Here is a 21,075-nt window from a genome sequence, read left to right on the forward strand (position 1 = left end):
CTTTTTTTTTTTTTAATTCACGACTCCTCTGTACAGGTTAAGAAAAAACATGCACTGGTTGTAATCTTCACACCATGCTCAACATTTCCATATTTGATCAAGTGGATAGCTGAAGACTGGGCAGTTGTCTGTTTTCTCTCCGTTCTCTTATCTTGAATTTATTACCATTAGAAATTCTACTTTATAATTCATGGCCTGTGACAGAGGAGAAAGAGGAAGAATCAGCAGCAGGAATTCAGAAGAAGGCTTTTAACTGAGAGTTAAATACAGACTTAACTTCATGCATGCCCCTTGAAATTTTATATTTCACAAACGCAAACTTCAATGTATTCTATTAAAATTTTATTTTTAAACAAAGTCGTTCATAATTGAGAAATGCGAGGAAAGAATATGTGGTTTAATTTCTAAGATGCATCTGTATTACGTCCTTTTAACTTTGATACCAAGCAATAAAATTAAGTAAACAAATTGCTTTCAGTCTCTTAGTAAGCTCTGGATATCATCCAACTTAGTGCAGAAAAGACAGAAGTCTTTTTTGTTGTTGTTGTTTTTGCTCCCGAAAGTCAAGGTGTCATCATGTACTCAGATCTGAACTGTAAATAAGGTTCAGCGGTAAATCAGTCCACAGCCAGATTGTCAAAATGAAGGCTTTCCTGACTAAACAGGAAACAGGACTTTAGTTTCCAGTACATTAACCTTTTGAAGAAGAGCACAGATCAGTGAAGATAAATAGGCAATCATCCAAAATTCTTAAAGGACAACAGTAAGCTCGATCACACCACTCCTTAAATCAGTGTGCTGGCTCCCTTTTCATAAAGGGTAGAACTTTAAATTTTGTTGATAGTCTACAGAGCTTTAAATGAAAGCTTGAAATGTGTAAAAACTGTTTTAAATCAGTACCGAGATAAAAAATATAAAAAGATCCCAGAAGAAAAGCGGCTAGAGCCTACAGAGGATCAGGGCAGAGGTTCGGCTTTCAGCAGAACGCAAAGATCAAAATAGTTAGTCACGTATCAGAATGGCCATGTCAAAGTCCAGACCTTAATTCAACTGAGAATCTGTGGCAAGACTTGAATCTGACTGATATCGAGCTGTTTTGAAAGAAAGAAATGGAAGAAATGTAAGTTTGTAGATATGCACTGTTGACTGAGACATACCTCAAATAACTAGCAGTTGACATCAGCGAAAGACAATTCTACGCAAAACAGTTTCATCTGTAAAAAAACAATGTAAAACATCACAAAGCAAATCTAAAAGTTTGTGGTGAAAAAGTAGTGTGTTGATGAAGAGTTTAGAAATATTAATTATTTGAGTGACTGGTGTAATCCATAGTTTTGTACCAATGTAGTTTTAGCTGAAGATATTTTGATTCATGCTGCAAAATCTAATTTTATTGCAGTCAGATTCACTTTTTTTTATTCTTACTTTAATTTCTAGCTAGTTGTATGTGCCAGCTTCTAAAAAACAGAGATATTCAAATGTAATAAATAGATCTTTCTCCAAATAAAAGTAATTTTTAGGTTTAAAAAGTAATTTTTGTTTGTTTTAATGTTGTATGTTTCGCTTTTAATTCTGCTGTTTTGTTTTTTCAGAGCGTCTGGCACCGTCTACACTGCCATCGACATAGCAACTGGTCAAGAGGTAAAATGTAATGTTCTTCTCTGCTAATTTCTCCTGCTAATCTTTACCTACGTGAAGCCATAAATATCTGTGGTCTCAGGTGGCCATCAAGCAGATGAACCTGCAGCAACAACCCAAGAAGGAGCTGATCATCAACGAGATCTTGGTGATGAGGGAAAACAAAAACTCCAACATAGTGAACTACCTGGACAGGTTAGTTGTTTGAAAACCAGAACCTTACTTCTAAAATTTAAATGTTTTGCTGTTGTCAAGGAAACCGTAAATGGGCATTCCCCATACGACAAAATTTTAAGGCTATTTTGTCAAACAGGCAATCCAAATTCAAAGATTTTCAGTTTCTAAAAAAAAAATAAAAAATCAGTGAGGCTTATTTAAGGATATTCAATTAATAAAACGTTGACACTTATAAAACCTAAACATTTACCTTAGCCTCTATGGACTAAGTTAACACGATTCAGCTTTTACTGTAGTGACACTGAGGAATTGTCTGATCCTCCTTTTTATACGATTTTCTCCTGCTCCTACAGATTTCCTTCTCTCGATTTTATGAGTAGGCTGAGCTTATACTGAGGTGAAACACTGCCACCTAGTGTTTCAAAGCAGCAGGAACGCTGCAACAGTTGAAACTGTTCATTTTCTCACTAACCTTTCTGTTGTGGTCACATCTTTGCTCAGCAACAACCATGTAGACCTATAATGTGCTTTTATTAGTAATGCTTCAGCCTCCATCCCACAGGCAGCGGTTTGTCAAACTGATGAGGCTTACTGTTGAAGGAAAGATTCATCCCTTTCCTGTTCTCTTCATCCCGCAGCTACCTGGTAGGAGACGAGCTGTGGGTGGTGATGGAGTATTTGGCTGGAGGCTCGCTGACGGATGTTGTGACTGAGACCTGTATGGACGAGGGCCAGATCGCCGCCGTCTGCAGAGAGGTAAGAAACCAGGTTTGGACATCCACAGTGAAATGAAAGTCAGAAGAAAAGAGACCGCTCAAATGTGCTTCTAGGAACATGGATGCTGAATGTATGTGCCTCTACTTTTGTCCTCATAGTGTCTCCAAGCTTTGGACTTTCTACACTCCAACCAGGTTATCCACAGAGACATAAAAAGTGACAACATCCTCTTGGGGATGGATGGATCCGTGAAGCTCAGTAAGTCACGTTTAAAGACTGGTACCAAAAAGTAAAAAGTTTTAGAGAAGAAAAGCCAACCTGAGTAAAGTAAACAACTAAATGACTTTCCTCTGCCTTCCTCTGCAGCCGACTTTGGTTTCTGCGCCCAGATCACTCCGGAGCAGAACAAGCGCAGCACGATGGTGGGAACACCATACTGGATGGCACCGGAGGTGGTGACCCGAAAGGCATACGGACCAAAAGTGGACATCTGGTCTTTGGGAATCATGGCGATAGAAATGGTGGAGGGAGAGCCACCTTATCTGAACGAGAATCCACTCAGGGTAAATACAGTCCAGGAAACTGTTGTTGCTGTTGTTTTTTCATTGTTAGGTGCAAACTGACTCTGCCTGACAACGCCTCACAAACACATTCTGTCGCATTGCAACTATGAACTCTGCTGTATTTTGTTGTTTTTTTTTTTTCTTCTAACATCCAGTAGATGTTTGGATAATTGTAAAGAAAATTGGCCTATCACATAAAGTTCTGATAAGAGGGAAGTTTGGTGTTTAAAGTGGCAAAGTGGGGAAAACGTTCAACTGAAAGCAGAGTGTAAGTTATATTTTACTGTCTCACAGGAGAAATTTGTTTTTGGGCTGCAGTCACTTCACCATATAAACATCAGTCAACTAAACATCAGATATTATAATAGGTGTGACTTACAACTCACAATAAATGTTGATGTTAGTATGAGTATTGGTTAGCTTGCATATCTAACATAGAGATGTTAACTCAAATGTTAAAAAAAAAATCCCTTTTGCTTCTTACTGTAACATAACACTTTATGATCAAGATCACAAGCTTTTTTTGATACAGATTATTGGACTTTTACTAATGGACATACAGAGAAATGTAATGATGTTTCAGAAGAAATATTTACACAGGAAAAAAATGGAGATAAATGTTTTTTGCTGGATATACTTCAAGGCAATGTTTAGACTTTCTCTCGAAAACGTGCTGATTTAATATTTTCAAGATATTTGGATTTAAATTTTAAAAGTATCATTATGTTTGACTGCAGGCACTTTACCTGATAGCAACCAATGGTACTCCAGAGCTGCAGAACCCGGAAAGGCTCTCATCGGTGTTTAGAGACTTCCTCAACCGCTGTCTGGAGATGGATGTGGACCGCAGAGGCTCTGCCAAGGAGCTGCTGCAGGTGAATATCAAAAAAATAATAATAATTAAAACTTCATGGTAATTTTTGTCCCAAATATTTGGGTCTATTTGGTTTCAACAGACCACAAAATATTCCGCCACAAACATTTTGGAAGATTAAGCAAATTCTGGGTATTTTCTTTTTGCAAGCAAAATTATCCTAAGTTATAATATGGGAGGTTATTTCGTTTATACATTTCCTCAATATTAGGAATTATTGGCTGAACATAAGCTCCTATTTCTTGCTGAAAAGTGACTTGTATGCAGGTTTTCTTTATTTTAAGTGTTTTAAGAAATTTGTGCTAAAACCAAAACTAATTGGTAAGAAGTTCTGTTTTGCCAGTGCAAAGGTAAGATTTATTCTGCCACTTTTAAAGGACGCAAATTAGCGGATTTGCTAAAAAGTTGAATAAGATTGAATTATTTAGCTCAGTCCATTGCACTGAACCCCATGGAAAACCTCATGGTTATTTCACCAAATATTGATTTCTTGTTTCTAAATGAATTTGAACTTGTGTTCTTTGCATTATTTGAGGTCTGAAAACACTGTATTTATTTAGCTATGGCGACAATTTCTCATTTTCTGCAAATAAAAACTAAATTTTTGCTTGGAATTTCAGAGACATGTTGTCAGTCGTTCATAGAATAAAAGGACATTGTTCATATTACTCAAACCTAAACCTATAAAGAGTAAAAGGGGTCATTTTAAATGGTCTCTTAAGTTTTTCCAGAGCTGTATTTTAGATGTATTCTCCATCTGTGCACACATCACCTGATTCTCACAATTTTAACCACAAGTTGACAGAATCTCTCCTGTCCATGCTTTCATCTCCTCCTTTGTGCCTGCAGCATTCCTTCCTCAAGCTGGCGAAGCCTCTTTCCAGCCTGACGCCTCTGATTGTAGCTGCTAAGGAAGCCATAAAGAACAGCAGTCGCTGAGGGTGGGGCTCCCAGTCCAAGCCAAAGGCCGGAGCGCTGATGCGTTGCTTTCATGACAGCAGGGGTTTGGGGCGGGTTTGTGTGACTGACAGTGACAGCACAAGGGCATAAGACCCTCCCCCAGCCGCCACCGCTCGTCCTCCAGGCCTCGTCTGTGGGACGGACATCTGGCTTTGCAGCCTCTGGGCCACGCTGCTGAAAAAACAGACCTTGCCTCCTTGTTTACTTCTCCAGCACTGTACATGTAGAGCAGTCTATCACAAGTATGTCAGACATGCGTGTGTGTGTGTGTGTGTGGGCGTGCGTATGGGTGTGTGTGTGTAAACAAATCGTGCACTTCTGTTCACATCATGTCTTGTTTTGGGACAAATTGCTCCCTAAACAGCAAAGGAAAAATAGTTTCGATAAAAGTGAGAAGGAAAGGTGCTTATTCTCAAGAGTAAAAATAAAAAACTACTGCAGCAGTGAAACGGGGAAACAAAGATTTCTTCCCCGTCCCGGGTTAGGATTGGCTTCCTTCCCTCTCGGTTTGGACCCGACGTCAGCCTGCATGACCGTGGTTCTGTGAAGAAGCACCGCTAACCCTCTGCAGATCGCCTCCTCTGCTGTGTTTTGTGTGTGAATGAACGTAGGAATGCAACTACCCGAAGAGGAAAACAAATTCAGGAATGATTTCTTCGTGACTCATGAAAGCTTTAAATACCTTTTCCGAAATCAATTTCTGCAGTTCTTATATATATGATTTGTGCTCAACCTCTTTTTTCCAATTCATTTGTTTTTTTTTGTTTTAATCACTGGACATAAATTCAATTTCATTTTTAAATTTGGTTTATTTTAAATTACTTTTTGAATATGTAAAGTCTTCATTATTTATAATATAATTTTTGAAACATTCTGAAACAAACTATCATTTGAAACATTATTACTCCTAATTTTTTAGCATTGGTGGTTTTTTTTGTTTTTTTTTTCATACAGTGCGATGCAAAAAGCCTTTCCACATTTTGTCATGTTGCAAACGTCAGCTTTGTGTATTGAATTTGGACTTTATTTATGATGCATAATTGTGAAGTTGAAGGAAAATGATCAGTGGTTTGCAGGTACAAGGTGCCATCTAGCAGATTTACTTCCTGCATTGTCCTGTTTTTAGCTCCACGTCTCTAAAATGGCTTCTCATCGATTTCCTTTTCTTTTTAGTCCAGCTGGATTATCATATCTTAGTAGTTGGACTCCTTGATTTTATGTAGGGACATAAAATTGATTACAAAGGCACATTACACCTTTAATATATATATTTTTAATTGTAAGCTGTGCATTTTCTTCCTTCTATTTCCACAACCATGCTCTACAATCTTGTATTTGTAACATGACGTTTGTGGTTATAAAATGACAAAATATGAAAACTGATTCAGTAAGATTCTGATATGGTTTGGATAAATTAGAGGAAAAGTGATAAATTAAGAAGATAATAATCCTGAATTCAATCTAAAGTCCATGCTTCTCATCTGTCCTTAAACCGTGAGCAGAAGATGAAATCCAGTAGAAATATGTCTCATTTACAAAACAACAAAATGAAACGTCTGTTCATTGCAATCTTAATTTTCCTTCTGAATGTTGATGCTAGAGGAAGCCTGGTTAAGTGGAAAACTTCACGTCCTTCTGACATAAAATCTAAGTTGCTCCTCGGCCGAGCTTTAGTTTTTATCGAATGTGTCTTGTATTTTGACTTATTTCTCATAAGGTCGTTACATTTTGTTGTTAGTTTTCAAATATGCGACAGATTTGAGAGAGGTGAGCGTTATCCGCAGAGCTAAATAAGGAGCGCCGTTCTTATGATTGTACCCATTCCTCTCATACCTGGTTTAGTTTAAACTCATTACAGTACAAAGTTTATTCGTCCGTGGTTGCATTCACTAGCTTCCTCCGGCATTCCTCCACGTACAATGCCGTGAGAAACTCGCATGAACTCATTCTCGACGTGAATGTTGTGTTAATATCAGGCTTTGAAACAAGTCGACTGTTCTTGCTTCACACTTTTTATAGCCACCAACAAGCTGCTACCATAATTCTGGCTGAATAATTGATCGCTTTTCTAAGCAGAACTGGAAGACTTCATTTAAAACACAGCCTCAGACACAAGTCTGTTATTTTCTAATTGTGAGCATGCTTTTAAGACCAGGGACTTTGGGGTTGTGTTTCCTTAAGCTTAATGTTGATCAGTTTTATTTGTTCCAAACCCATTTTGGTGTTCAAATGGCATCCTTTCAGTCTGTGTTCATGTAAAACTGGCATAGAGAGTTCAGTGACACCAGCTGATTTACCTGAGCATTGTTCGAACAGCACAAAGGTTCCATATACACATAAAACCGGTTTTGAAATAAATAAAATAGGCTAACATTAACTTCCTGGAATGTTTCTGACAGGGACCTTATAGAAATTTGCTTAGGCTGAGCAATAAATCAATAACAATATATATGGTGATAGACACTTGATCAATACATCAGATGAAATGTTGATAATTTCACTGAACTCTGTTCCAGAACCGCACAGCATTCTGGGAAATGTGGGCAAATGAAAGGCTTTAGCCTCTCATCCTCTCAGGGCCAGCTGAACAAAATTTGTGGCATGAGCTAACTCACTGCTCTTTGGTTACCTAGCAACTCATTCAATCTTTGGTTACCTAGCAACAACCTGTTGAGTAAGATATGCAGCAGCAGTTTCAGGTTTAGCCTGAATCAACTCAAGAGGAAACTGGATGAAACAGGAAAGGTCACATCAACAGTTTGGCATTATTTCAGCTATTTAAAACAAAAAACAAACAATTATTGATATCAACTGATATGAAAATGTCTTATTGTAATACGATTTTTAATCATATCGTCAAACCCTAGGCCATATTTTAAAAAACCAGATCTATGACAGGACATGAGTTCTGTCAGAACCTTGTTAGTGGCTACAGAAAGAATGTAGTGAATAAACGACCAAAACGAACGACGTTCCTACCAATGATGAGTGGATGCACATTTCTTACCGGCATTGTAGCTCCCCTGTGTGTGTGTGTGGGTCTGTTTGTGTGACGATGATGATGATGATGATGATGATGGGGGGCTGCCTCAATCTGCACTAAAAGATGCCTCACTCCTGTTTTCCACCTTACCTGTGAGGTGCAGGGTTGCTGCTCAGAAACATCGTACCTCCTCTGTACAGAAGATGCAGGAGAGGCGACAGACCTGAGGACGCAGCAGATTCCATGCATGTGAAAACAAACTGTGCACTGTTATCTCCTGAAACACATAGGCTGGGATTGTTAGGGTATGTATGTATGTAAATATGGCAGGTCCTCTCCCCCTGCCCTCCCTGTCTGTTTTTCAGAACTGTGTAACTTAAGCTGATAATAATTCAGGTGACTCGTATGGTACCAATAAATGTTCTGCACCCTGGGAATTGGAAAAAAAAAAACAACAACCAAAAAACAGAGAAAGTCCAACCCACACGCCGTCTCTGCACACTCCCAGATCCGCCTCTCTCTGATTTTTTTTTGGGAGGGGGGCTCTATAGCAGACAATTCTTCATCTGTGGAGCGAGCCTCTGATCCCACCTCTCTGTGTGCAGGCCCACACAGTCAGTCCAGGCCGAGCGCGGCTGCCCTCCTCTTCCTCCTCCTCTGTGTCGCTGCGTGTGGCCTGTCGGAAAGCCTCCCCGGCCCTGGGACTTTTTGGCCTTTCTAACCCTTGTACAGGTCTGAACTATGAGCACAAAGGTGAACTTCGGGACAGGAGACACCACTGATGTGCCCCCCTACACCCCATCCTTCCCTTCCCACTTTTCTGTGGTTGCTCCTGTACATTCCTATCTTCTGAATGTCTAAACCTGTACACGTGGTGTGAAAAATTCCTCTATTAATGTGTATCAAGAGAATGGAACAAAGACAAAAAATGTTACTTTTTAAATTATTATCTTTATTATTATTATTATTACTCTTATTACTGTCTAGCTTTGTAAACTGCTGATCTATCCGGCGTACCTCGGCAGACCTTTCCCTGTCTTTGAAAAAAAAAAAAAAAAGGACAAGTAAGAATCGGGGGGGGGGGAGAGAAATGAGGTTTTGGATAAACTATTTTTAACTGTGGTTGAAGCAATAGACTTTTTGAACTTTGAATCGTGCATGGCTGTGTCTTGAGTGTAAAAATACAAAATACTGCAGTTTGGGAACTGGACTGAAAATAAAAAGAGGAGGAAAAACAAGAGTCTGGAGAATACATTTATTTTTAAGTTGTCATACTTGCATAATTTTACCAACAAAGCATCACCTGCTTTGTTGGTAAAAGCGATACAAAAGATGGTGCATGCATATTTTTTAATGGGTAATGGCGTATTTGCATCAAGTTTTAATGTCACTGACTTCAGTTTTATTCACAGTATAGTTTCATGAAGAAATTATTCCCAAAAATACATAGTAGTCAAACTAGAACATGTTTATAAAAAGAAGGTAAAGTATTTTTTATATCACATTTTCAGCATCAAGGCAGTTCAAAGTGCTTTACATGAATTAGAAGGAAATGCAAACAAAACCAAAAGAAAGACAAAAATTTAAAAGTATAAAATTACATATTGGCTCCATGTTTAATAAGAGTAAGAATAAGTCGTCCATATAAACTGGTAGGGATTTCTCTGGATTCTTGTTCTGATAAAAATAGATGTTGGTTCTCCATGTTTTTTTAAGATTAGTGAGGTCCAAAACTAAATGTTGGTTCCAGTTGTTCTAGGTTGAGTTCTAGATTTGCACAATATAAAGCTAAATGTTGATTCTCCATGTCTGATTCTATAAAGTTGGTGGTACTTCCTAAGTTTGTTCTAGATTTATAAACTAATAGTGGAGTTTCTCTACATCTTGCTGCGATTTTAAAAGTAAGGTTACTCATGTTTAATAAGAATAATAAGAAATCAAAAAATGAACCCAAAATCTGGTCAGAATCATCTTGTTTCCTCCTAACTTTCTAAAAAATTAACTCAACGTGGACAGTGCTTGAGCTGTTTTGGTTCATTGACAACACACAAAGATACTGTATGTTTTAAATGTTGATGAAGGCGCCGTCTCATTATAAGGCCGTCAGCTCGTCTGAAGTGAGGATCCTCAGGGCGATTTTTCCGGGCATATTGTCCGCCTCCTTACTGCCTTTATTCTTCAGCTGGAGCTGCTGAGGGTGAGAGACGTCATCAGGCCTCCCGGACAGCGTGACCTGCCCTAAGAATTTGTCCGATCCAAGGTCATCGCTCCACAACTGGAAAAGACCAGACAGGTTCAGTAGCAAATAACACAGGAGGTGATTTGTTGTGTTAGAACAGAAACTTTTGCCCAGGCTGCAATTAATAGACAAACTAATTTAATTACATAATGTGTAAAAATGACATACTGTGCTGTAGTGGAAGTGTTGCATGTTTAGCCCTTCCTTCCCAGGTCTACAGTGTTTTTGAATATATAGTATATATTGAATAAATTAGTTTATTACTTTGCCACAGTGATGTGCTGGAAGCATTATTGTTACATAAATTAAATATCTATTTGTGGGGTTTTCACACATCTTTACCAGGTTTGCCAAAACTTGTGTACATTTGTTTTAGTTTTTCTTACAAAAGTGTCATTATCATTTAGTTTATTTAAATATGTATAGGGAAAGCCTTTCAATTTACCATTTATGTTGTTTAGAGAAATCCTGACTCTGCTTTGTTTTCATTTAAAGTCTTTTTTCCTGCCTTTTGGTGTTTTTTCAGCTCTAACAATAGTAAATGACTAAAAGCACAACTGTAAGCCTGGGCAGTAAATACCAGCCCCACCAATCTATCTGGGACTAATCACTGTCACTTGACTGATTTTTCAACTTACCTGCACTGTTAGGGGCTCTCTGACCTTCTTCCTGAAGAAAATGGCGCTAAATTGAAACGCCGGCATCAAAGAGTTCTTCTGGGCGATGGACTTCACTGATTGGCTCTCGCAGGAAATGATCAAATATGGGTTTATGCCTAAAAGATGCATTTAGTTTTATTTCTGTGAATTATAAATGAGCAGGACTAGTTTGAAAAAACGTTCTCTTACCCTCTGCCTGGTCTCCTTGCTGACCGATTTCAGCTCTGTCCACATATATGTGGGTAACGACTTGAGGATATCCAAAAAGCGGAGTCCAACATTTAGTCTGTGGTTTGTCCTTCACTAGCTCCCTGAGGGAAGACATGGATAGAATCATATTTCTTAATATTCTGACCTCAATCAAAAGGCAGCCAGTCTGACTTAAACATATTTCATGTTTTAGACCAAGCAAAACCCAAATCTTGCTCCAATTGCTAAAAACCAATTTGGTTGCTTCTATAAAATACAATCCATCATTCAGGGTCCACGTCAGCATTTTAAAATAGTTTGTTTTCCCTCAAGGCTTTGAAATACATGTTGCTTTATCAAAGACAAAATATTAGATTTCCACAGGTTCAACCAAAGGTTAGTTTAAATCATTTGAATTTGAATTTTCTGTGCCATCAGCTTCATACCGGCAGCCGGAGTCCACGTCCGTGTAAAGACGGAGCATGAACTCTCCTTCTATGAAAGCATCGAAGGTGGTCGGGATGACGACATATCGGCCCTTTGGCATCTCACATCTCATGAACACCATCCGAGCAGGTAGGAAGGTGGACTTGTGCATACTTTTTAGCGTCTCCATGTTGTGCAGGCGATACTTCCGGTTCACCTCCACCTGCAAAGGAACTCCAGGTTGTACATTTGCCACTGCAGCTTATTTCTGTGCATGTAGTTTAACTATGATTAGAATATATTTGCTCCTTTTCTTTTGTTTTAGTTTATTTCTTTGTGTCACTTAAATCAGATAACTTGATGTACTGGTTTCCAAATAATTTTATTTTTTAAGAGGGTAACACTTTAGGATAAGGAACACCAAATTAGATTAACAACAGTAGTTAGGAACTAGTATAACTAGTGTAATAGTGTGTAGCTAACCAGTACTTACTGAGGAACACATTTCCAGTCTTATCAGTCATCTGAGTCCAATTAACTCAGACGTTACCAATAATTAAAATGTCCCAAAGGCATAGTGAGTTTAGTGTATTTAGACCTTTAATACAAATTGCCTTAAAAATGATCTCTGTCATTATTCTGGCATTTAACAAATTGAAAAAATGTGGTAAAAATGATCTTGTTTTTTAAAACAAGAAAAGTTTATTCTTATGTCACATCAAACAATGACAAAAAACACATTTGTCTTTTTATATAGTGTATTGTTGTACATAGAAATAAATAATCAACACAGCTTTCCACTGCATTTATGCACCTGTGTTTAACAGCAGAGTCCTTGTTTTTGTGTTACCTTTACAACCCTGAAGCCGATGTCTAGATTGTCTCCTTGACCTTCTTTCCTGTAGATCCTTCTGTCTTTCTGCTGCAGTGAGATCAGGACCTCGTCAGATTCTTTGGTGACATCAAACAAGTACTGGAAGAGAAGAGAAAATTTTAACTTGTTTTTAGTTGTTAGTTAGTAGACAGACTGTCAGTGATGGAGGGACAGAGTCTCCAGAGCCGTCAGTACCTGCGGGTTCTGCAGAAATGTCTCCTTGTTGTTAATACAACCGCCGCAGCGGTTCAGCAGGGGGTTGCTGTGTCGAGTCCATTTCCCAAAGTTCACTGCCTCATTCCAGTTCTTCTCAGTGCTGATCAGTGAGGTGTTCATTAGATGGCAAATATCCGCATCAGTGAAGTTCTTGCACCAGTCTGTGAATGACATCCTGTTGATCCAATCAGAGAGCGCATCAATAATGAACAGTTAGGAATCAAATTAAATAGCTGGAGTGTAATCAGAGACCCACCAAAACTCTCCATCGTCTGCCACTGTGATGCCAAGATTGCCTCTTTCTGCGTCACCGATCTTTGACCATTCTACAGAACTGACAAACAATCAGCAAAGCCAAAAAGGTGGTTATTTACCAGGAGGCATTCAAAAGATGCAGAGAGTATTTTACTTTAGACAACATCTGTTTCACATGTGTCACCCTATAACATGGAAAAAATAATAAATGGTTTTCACATTTGTGTCTTTACAGAGTAAATTCATACATAATCTGTGACTCCTTATAAGTGACAGAGATTGTGTTGCATTATTCCTAAGAAATGTAACCGGATTGGTTGCATTGCTGTTAACAGATTGTTTCCTTGCCTACACTTATTACACTGTAAAACTACTTGTCATCTAAGCTACTGAATATCTTTGGTATTCTGGAAATACTATTGCTTAACCTTTAACATGAATATGCCACATTAAACTGAGGACATTCTTGTCTACCAGCTAACACATACTATACTTAGTTTTCAAATTATTTTGTAAGAATAAAGCTCTGAAAGATTGGGGTTAGCTAACCCTAACTCAGTGATAGGAAAATGATTCCCACATGACCCCTGCTGACCTGTCACTCCACGCTCCTGTCCACTCAATTTTACCCCAGGGATTTCTCAGGCGGATGAGTGGAATGGTGTCATTCTTGAAGTAGGCCCGCAGCCCGTGACTCAACTGCACTCGTTTCACGTCAGTTACCGAGTACGCATGGCCTCGCACCAGCCCGTTATCCGTCCTTGACTCAAGTTCAAATCCTTGCGGCTGTGAAATTTCAACGAAAATGTTTAATTTTGACATGGTCAAAGACTCTGAGGAAACATAAACAGAGAAAACTTGCAGGAACCTGTAGTCACTCACATTGATGGAGGAGCTGATGATTCCATTGTGTTCCCACACCTTGAGAAGATTATCAAACAACTTATCTTGTGTTTTTTTATCTGTGTAGTATTTCTCTTCCTGCAGGTCGATGGCTTCCGCCACGGCTCCACTGAAATCCACCACAGCATCTCCAGTGTTGCCTCCATCCAGGGACTCATAGCAGCCAAAGAGCCTGAGCACAGTGGGAGGAGGGAGATTTGAATAGTTGATAGTCAGCGGCAACAGCTGGCTCTGTTACGGACGAGAACCAACTAAGTTTCATCACTGCAGACAACATGTCTCCACAGCTCCAGAGTCCAGTGGCAGCATGCTGCACCGAGTACGCATGGCCTCGCACCATGCGTAATCGGTGCCAGGCCACAATCCAACACTTTGTATTGTGTTTGCTGTTGCCACAGTTGGATGCATTTGGTAAGCATTGGAAATCCTTTGAATCTCTTTACACATTGTCCTTGAGCTAATCTGTTGACCACGTGAAGTGGAAATCTATAGCTGTTGACTCAGAGAAGTGTGACCTCTGTGCAGCAGGTTCCTCTGGATCAAGTGACTCCGCTCGGTGATTTTACATGGCCTACCACTTGGTGGCTGAGCTCCTGTCGTTTCTAATTTCTTAGAAACAAACCAAGAGCTGATTGCAGAGTTAGATCGAGGTTTTACACTGGTGACATTGCGTCATGATGCCACTCCGAGCTCCTAGTACTGATCTATTCATTCACAAATGTTTCTAGTAGTGTATCTGGATTTAATGAATGAATGTGTAAGTGAATACTTTCAGCAAAATAATCCATGAAGATAAGACACAACAGCATTGTTTAGATGACATGTTCTCTTGTCTTTGCATGAAGTTATTGACTGATACTTAAAAATTTTGTTTTACTCTGAATGAGTTAAAAAAGTAACATACTTCTTATGCAAATCAAACTAATGTACTCAGCTTAAAGGACGGATTTTTCACAGTTTTTAGTGACACTTTACAAACACAATAACATATTAATTTAAATTAAGACAAACTATGCAGCTTTGTCAGGGCTGCCAGTGAATTTGCAGGAGGCTGAGGAACAGATTTGGTTTACTGACTTGGCGTAGGCTTTCTCCAGCAGGGCGCTCCAGAACTCATTGTTTTGTTTTGACTGACAGTAGATGAGCTCTCCGTTGCTTGTCGGCAGCCGGTCGTCTATCACCACGTCTATCCACTCACCGAAGATCCAGAACCGGAAATGGAAAATCCCAGCATAGTTTGAATCCCACTCCTGCTCCTTCCAGTCAGGAATTACCTGGAGACAATCAAGCACAATAAATGTACCAAACGTCTCGCAGTTTGGCAGGATGACATCGTTACGTCTTCCAAAGTGATGGTAGTAAAGAATTTAAACATTGGATTAGAGAATGGACAGTCGTCTTCTGGATATATATTTAGAAATCTAAATCTTTAAAGTACGGCATTATGGGTAACCTGCGTCTGGTTTACATTAACAGAGGTTGTGTTGAAATATTTTGAAGGAATGAAACTGAATCAGCTGCATTGTTATTGGAACAGATCATTCACATAGTTTTCTCTCTTGTAGCTACTTGGACTTCTTTGGTGTTAAGTTTCTGTCAACTTCTCAAAATGATGACCACATATCACAGTTTTGGGGACAAATTGTTACCAAAGTCCCACAAAACCACCAGTCTCTTTTCATGTGCAAGTTTTAAAGTCAAACTATTGAATATTTTCCAAAGAAATCTAAGCAGGTTTTTTTTTTTTTTTAAATACAAATATTTTGTATGTAATATACATATTTTGAAGTGCTAAAGCAGACTATTTTAACCATTTTAAATAAACTCACCTTCTTCCAGAGGTCTGATTTTAAAGCCAGGCAGGCACAGGCAGCAACCATCCAGCAGTTTCCCTCACTTCCCTGGTTCAAGTCATGAGAGCTGATGCCCTCTACAAAGAGGTGTGGGTTTTCACATATTTCCTAAAATATATATATGTTTTCTTTTAAAGGTAGTGACTTTAATAAAGAAATACATCAGTAACCCCATTGGCAAATGTTAGTCATGGATGACCACAACTTTCCAACACTTTATGAATCACAAAATAACAAAAATACTTATTATTTTCTGCAAAATCAAAATAATAAAAACAATCTCTTTGCAAGGTTTTGAAGAAATGTTCATACTTTTGGATATTTTCACACATTATCACATTCCGCGTTTGATGACAACAATAAAAACGTCTCAGTGTTTGTCTAGCAAAATGTTTTTACATCAGGATACATGGCTGCTACATTAATATATCACTGAGCTGCTCTAAGCTGCAGTTGGAGATATGTTGTTTGCTGCTGAGCATGATCATTTATGTGGCTAAAACATTATTTTTACATCAACTTCTAAGTTACATGAAACTTCTTTTAAAATTGTTTGATGGCACAGAATCGGCCCGGTACCGGTCCACATTCTCAGGTAAGAAAGAGTCACCTGGTATGAATAAAATTTTTAGCGATTGCAATTATGCCTTACAGAAATTTATTTAATCAAAGAAATAAATCAGCTTTTAGAGCCGATTACCAATCTTTAAAAAGCCTCACCTGCTGATTTTTATTTTGTCCATTACCAATTTATTTTGTCTGAAATGTTGCTAAAGATAGGAAGAAAGTCACTGAGTTGGCAACAGTGGGTTGAATATTGTTAACTGCAGACATGCAGATCAGGCCTGATTAGATCAGGAGAAAAGATTGGCTTCATATGTAAATACAGGCTGATCACCGATCTCCCAAAGTTCAGGAAATCGGGACAGATAAATCGACTAGCTATATGATACATGCATATAGGATATAATGTAAACAACACTGTCAGAGACGCAATAAGTTTATAGCAGGTGTGTGAATGATCTAATTGTCTGACTGTTGATTGCAGCCAGTCTACATTGTTAGTAGAAATAGAGGGCCCCAAAACCAAATTTCGTTTAGGGACCCATGGATGCTTGGGCCGGCCCTGGAGACAAACCCCGAAGACTTAAAGCTGTCATTACAGTTAGAAGTGTTTGTAGAAAGTATCCCACACTTTTAAGATAAGATTTTATTTGTAAAAAAGATTAAATACATTTGTCATTTCCTTTTACTTTGAAATGATGTGTCTGGCTTCATCTGGTAAAGCACAGATTTTAAAATAAATCCTGAAAGTAACGGGAAAGCAGAAAAAGTGGTAAAATTCATGTGAGTTGCTTCATTTGTTCAAATTAGGATTCTCTCTTCAGGACATTCAAGAACATTATTTTGTTAGAACAAGGGGGAAAAAAAATTATCTATGGAGACATAAAACATTTTAAACATTTCTGGTGTGGAATAAACTCACTCCGGGTCGTTTCCACTCCACAACTTCAACTCCTTCAGGGGGGTCCTTGTAATAAATAGATGAATTGGTGGCTGGGAACTCTGGATCTTCAAACAGATTCTCTTTGTTGTGATGCTTCTTCAGCTCAGCATAGTGCTGATTCCTATAAGCGACAGGCATGGTGGAGATGCTGAGGCCTCACAGCTGCAGATGAGAGACAGCAAAGGATTCTGGTCTTTATATGGATGGAAACAAAAATTATTTAGTCTTGGTGGGACTGCTGTGCTGCTTCAGACTGACCCATGACCCTGAGTGAGTCTCAGTGGACTCATTGAGTTTGTCTGGACAGATGAAAAATGTTGTTTATGATATTGGAAAAGATTTGACACCTTCTCCTTTGCTGGATCTACAACGTAAGTATCATTATGCTGGATGTGCTTACCGCTGACATTTTACCTGCATACCTGAACGGTGAAGTGGCTTGATAACTAATTATTCAGTCTTGATTGACAGTTTATTGTGACTTACCTGGTATTTACCATTTTTATGTCATGACTTTAATTTTCTTCTCTTTATTGGAATATTAATGCAGAAAATATTGAAAATAAGTCTCAGGAAATTAAGTTTGTTTTTCATCTGGCCGTTACAGGTGACGCCATGTTCACTTCCTAGTATTTCCAGGATGTACGTAAAAACCAACATAAAGATCAGGGAAAACTATTTGTTTAAAGACATGTTCATGTTTATTTCAACAAGAGAAACAAAAAGTAAAACGTACTTAAAGTAAAGATCAAACTGAGATTCAGTAAACAGCAAACGCTGCTCTTTAATCAGTTCTTAAGCCAAAGTTATGTAACATGTTCTTAAAAGTTACAGACGGAGAACAGAAACATTTCAAAAGCGATACTTACAAACCGGAAAGTCTTATTCTTGTGAAGATGAGCCCAGAATCTTTCGATCTTCCCTCAAACTCCAGGTCAGGTGTTTACAAGTCAGTCCACACTTCAGCTTCAGGAGCCACAACACAAAACAGATCTCTATCACACCTTGCGCAGAATGTTTGAGATGAAATGAGATTTCCTACTCTGCTACTGTGAGGAAACAAAAACAGGGTCAGAAAACTGGACTGACGGCTATATCAGTGCGTGGGAGTGTGTGTCATGTAAAACGGCTGATTGGATCTCTGAAAGCGTTTAAGGAAGGGGAAACAGAAAATAAACACCCCCACATCCCTTGTAGGTAAAACCGGTAGAAACCTGCTGGATCGGGTTTATAAACACACAGAACTTAAGCTTCTAGCAATAATATTAGCATCACAAATATTATTGCTTGTCTATGTTAAATCAATTTTTAATTTTTAATCTTTTTTTGCACCACTGATAAATTGAACTAACTGTGGGAATGAAACAAACTGGCAGACACCAGCGATCTGAACTTCACTGTGAAGAGATCTGGTCAGGCTAAACACCATGGATCAGATTTTCTCTCAAAATTAAATATGTGTATGAAGGAACATGTCACGGTGAGAGGCGTCGTGCAGGAGTGAGAATACTTGTTGCTCCCCATCTCGGTGCCTGTACGTTGGGGTTTACCCTGGTGAACGAGAGGGTAGGCTCCCTCCGCCTACGGGTGGGGCGGCGGGTCCTGACTGTTGTTTGTGCTTACGGGCCGAACGACAGTTCAGATTACCCACCCTTCTTTGGAGTTCTTAGAGGGGGTATTGGAGAGTGCTCCTCCTGGGGACTTCCTTGTTCTGCTGGGGGACTTCAACGCTCACGTGGGCAATGACAGTTAAACCTGGAGGGGCATGGTTGGGAGGAACGGCCCTCCCAATCTGAACTCAAGTGGTGTTCTGTTGTTGGACTTCTGTGCTCGTCACAGATTGTCCATAACGAACACCATGTTCAAGCATAAGGGTGTCCATATGCGCACTTGGCATCAGGACACCCTAGGCCGCAGTTTGATGATCGACTTTGTCGTCGTTTCATCGGATCTGTGGCCATATGTCTTGGACACTCGGGTGAAGAGAGGTGCGGAGCTGTCCACTGACCACTATCTGGTGGTGAGTTGGCTCCGGTAGTGAGGGAGGAAGCAGGTCAGACCTGGCAGGCCCAAACGTGTTGTGAGGGTCTGCTGGGAACGTCTGGCGGAATCCCCTGTGAGACGGAGCTTTAACTCCCATCTCCGGCAAAACTTCGAACACGTCCCGGGGGAGGTGGGGGACATTGAGTCTGAGTGGACCATGTTCCGTGCCTCCCTTGTCGAGGCCGCCGATCGGAGCTGTGGCCGCAAGGTTGTCAGTGCCTGTCGCGGCGGCAACCCTCGAACCCATTGGTGGACACCTTCGGTGAGGGATGCCGTCAGGCTGAAGAAGGAGTCCTATCGGGCCTTTTTGGCCTGTGGGACTCCGGAAGCAGCTGATGGGTACTGGCAGGCGAAGCGGCATGCAGCTCGGGTTGTTACTGAGGCAAAAACTCGGGCGTGGGAGAAGTTTGGAGAGGCCATGGAGAAAGACTTCCGCACGGCTTCGAGGCGATTCTGGTCCACCATCCGGCATCTCAGGAGGGGGAAGCAGTACAGTGCCAACACTGTCTATTGTGGGGATGGTGTGCTGCTGACCTCAACTTGGGACATTGTAGGCTGATGGGCAGAATACTTCGAAGACCTCCTCAATCCCACCAACATGCCTTCCATCAAGGAAGCTGAGCCTGGGGACTCTGGGTTGGGCTCTCAAATCTCTGGGGACGAGGTCGCCAAGGTGGTTAAAAAGCTCATAGGTAGCAAGGCCCTGGTTGAAATTCACCCGGTGTTCCTTAAGGCTCTAGATGTTGTAGGGTTATGTTGGCTGATGCAACTCTGCAATATTGCATGGACATTGGGGGCAGTTCCCCTGGATTGGCAGACTGGGGTGGTGGTCCCCCTGTTCAAAAAGGGGGACTGGAGGGTGTCATATTCTTACGCCTCCCTGGCAACTTCTATTCAGGGGTCCTGGAGAGGAGGGTCCGTCGGATAGTCGAACCTCGGATTCAGGAAGAGCAGTGTGGTTTTCGTCCGGGTCATGGAACACTGGATCAGCTCTACACCCTCAGGAGGGTCCTGGAGGGTGCATGGGAGTTCGCCCAACCAGTCTACATGTGTTTTGTAGACTTGGAGAAGGCGTTCGACCTTGTCCCTCGGGGAGCCCTGTGAGGGGGTTCTCCGGGAGTATGGGGTACTGGGCCTTTTGATACGGGCTGTCAGGTCCCTGTATGACCGGTGTCGGAGTGTGGTCTGCATTTCCGGAAGTAAGTCTGGCTCGATCCCGGTGAGAGTTGGACTCCACCAGGGCTGCCCTTTGTCACTGATTCTGTTCATTACTTTCATGGACAGAATTTCTAGGCGCAGCCAAGGTGTTGAGGGGATCCGATTTGGTGGCCTTAGGATCTCATCTCTGCTTTTTGCAGATGATGTGGTCCTTTTGGCTTCATCGGGTCATGATCTGCAGTTCTTGCTGGAGTGGTTTGCAGCCGAGTGTGAAGCGGCTGGGATGAGGCTCAGTGCCTCCAAATCCGAGGCCATGGTCTTCTCCAGGTCGGGGGAGGGGAGGGGGGTCCTGCCCCAAGTGGAGGAGTTCAAGTATCTCGGGATCTTGTTCACGAATGAGGGAAGAAGGGAGCGGGAGATCGACAGACGGATTGGCGCAGCGTCTGCCGTGAAGCGAGCACCATACCGGTCTGTCGTGGTGAAGAGAGAGCTGAGCCAAAAAGCGAAGCTCTCGATTTACCGGTCGATCTACGTTCCCACCCTCATCTATGGTCATGAGCTTTGGGTCATGACCAAAAGAACGGGATTGCGTATACTAGCGGCCGAAATGGGTTTTCTCCATAGGGTGGCTGGGCTCTCCCTTAGAGATAGTGTGAGAAGCTCAGTCATCCAGGAGGGAATCAGAGTAGAGCCGCTGCTCCTTCACATCAAGAGGAGCCAGTTGGCCTCCCTACTGAAGATGCTACCCCCGAGACCCGACCCCGGATAAAGCGGAAAAGGACGGACGGACGGACGGACGGACAGACGGACGGACATGTCAGTGTCTCAGAATGACAAGTTC

At 40.7% G+C, this 21,075-nt stretch overlaps 2 protein-coding genes across 3 annotated transcripts in view; one reads left to right on the forward strand and one right to left on the reverse strand.

Annotated features, from left to right (window-relative positions):
* Positions 1 to 8,953, forward strand: part of LOC116728656 (serine/threonine-protein kinase PAK 3) — a 39,516-nt gene extending 30,563 nt beyond the window's left edge. For both annotated transcript variants that reach the window (XM_032576928.1, XM_032576930.1), the window contains 7 exons: positions 1,593 to 1,641; positions 1,721 to 1,833; positions 2,454 to 2,571; positions 2,691 to 2,790; positions 2,899 to 3,095; positions 3,833 to 3,970; positions 4,819 to 8,953. In XM_032576928.1, the coding sequence (XP_032432819.1) occupies positions 1,593 to 1,641; positions 1,721 to 1,833; positions 2,454 to 2,571; positions 2,691 to 2,790; positions 2,899 to 3,095; positions 3,833 to 3,970; positions 4,819 to 4,908 (805 nt within the window). In that variant the 3' untranslated portion in view covers positions 4,909 to 8,953. The remainder of the gene's footprint in view (positions 1 to 1,592; positions 1,642 to 1,720; positions 1,834 to 2,453; positions 2,572 to 2,690; positions 2,791 to 2,898; positions 3,096 to 3,832; positions 3,971 to 4,818) is intronic.
* A 200-nt stretch (positions 8,954 to 9,153) lies between these two features.
* Positions 9,154 to 18,166, reverse strand: LOC116728653 (calpain-5-like). Its single transcript, XM_032576925.1, has 13 exons — positions 17,903 to 18,166; positions 17,013 to 17,195; positions 15,503 to 15,634; positions 14,751 to 14,947; positions 13,653 to 13,845; positions 13,366 to 13,556; positions 12,772 to 12,849; positions 12,495 to 12,690; positions 12,276 to 12,398; positions 11,446 to 11,648; positions 11,000 to 11,121; positions 10,790 to 10,926; positions 9,154 to 10,187 (listed from the first exon to the last, which is right to left on the reverse strand). The coding sequence occupies exons 2-13, from the start codon at positions 17,169 to 17,171 to the stop codon at positions 10,005 to 10,007; spliced, it is 1,914 nt and encodes a 637-aa protein (XP_032432816.1). The 5' UTR covers positions 17,172 to 17,195; positions 17,903 to 18,166; the 3' UTR covers positions 9,154 to 10,004.
* Positions 18,167 to 21,075: the final 2,909 nt, after the last annotated feature.

Source organism: Xiphophorus hellerii, chromosome 11 (assembly GCF_003331165.1).
Source record: "Xiphophorus hellerii strain 12219 chromosome 11, Xiphophorus_hellerii-4.1, whole genome shotgun sequence".
NCBI classification, from domain to species: Eukaryota; Metazoa; Chordata; class Actinopteri; order Cyprinodontiformes; family Poeciliidae; genus Xiphophorus; species Xiphophorus hellerii.

Excerpts from the sequence above, each read along its gene's own strand:
- LOC116728653 (XM_032576925.1), bottom strand. The coding sequence starts at position 17,171 with ATGCCTGTCGCTTATAGGAATCAGCACTATGCTGAGCTGAAGAAGCAT. Across the intron at positions 11,122-11,445 it reads GACGTGGACTCCGGCTGCCG|GGAGCTAGTGAAGGACAAAC; the intron begins GTATGAAGCTGA and ends GTCTTCCCTCAG. Across the intron at positions 10,927-10,999 it reads GCAAGGAGACCAGGCAGAGG|GCATAAACCCATATTTGATC; the intron begins GTAAGAGAACGT and ends TGCATCTTTTAG.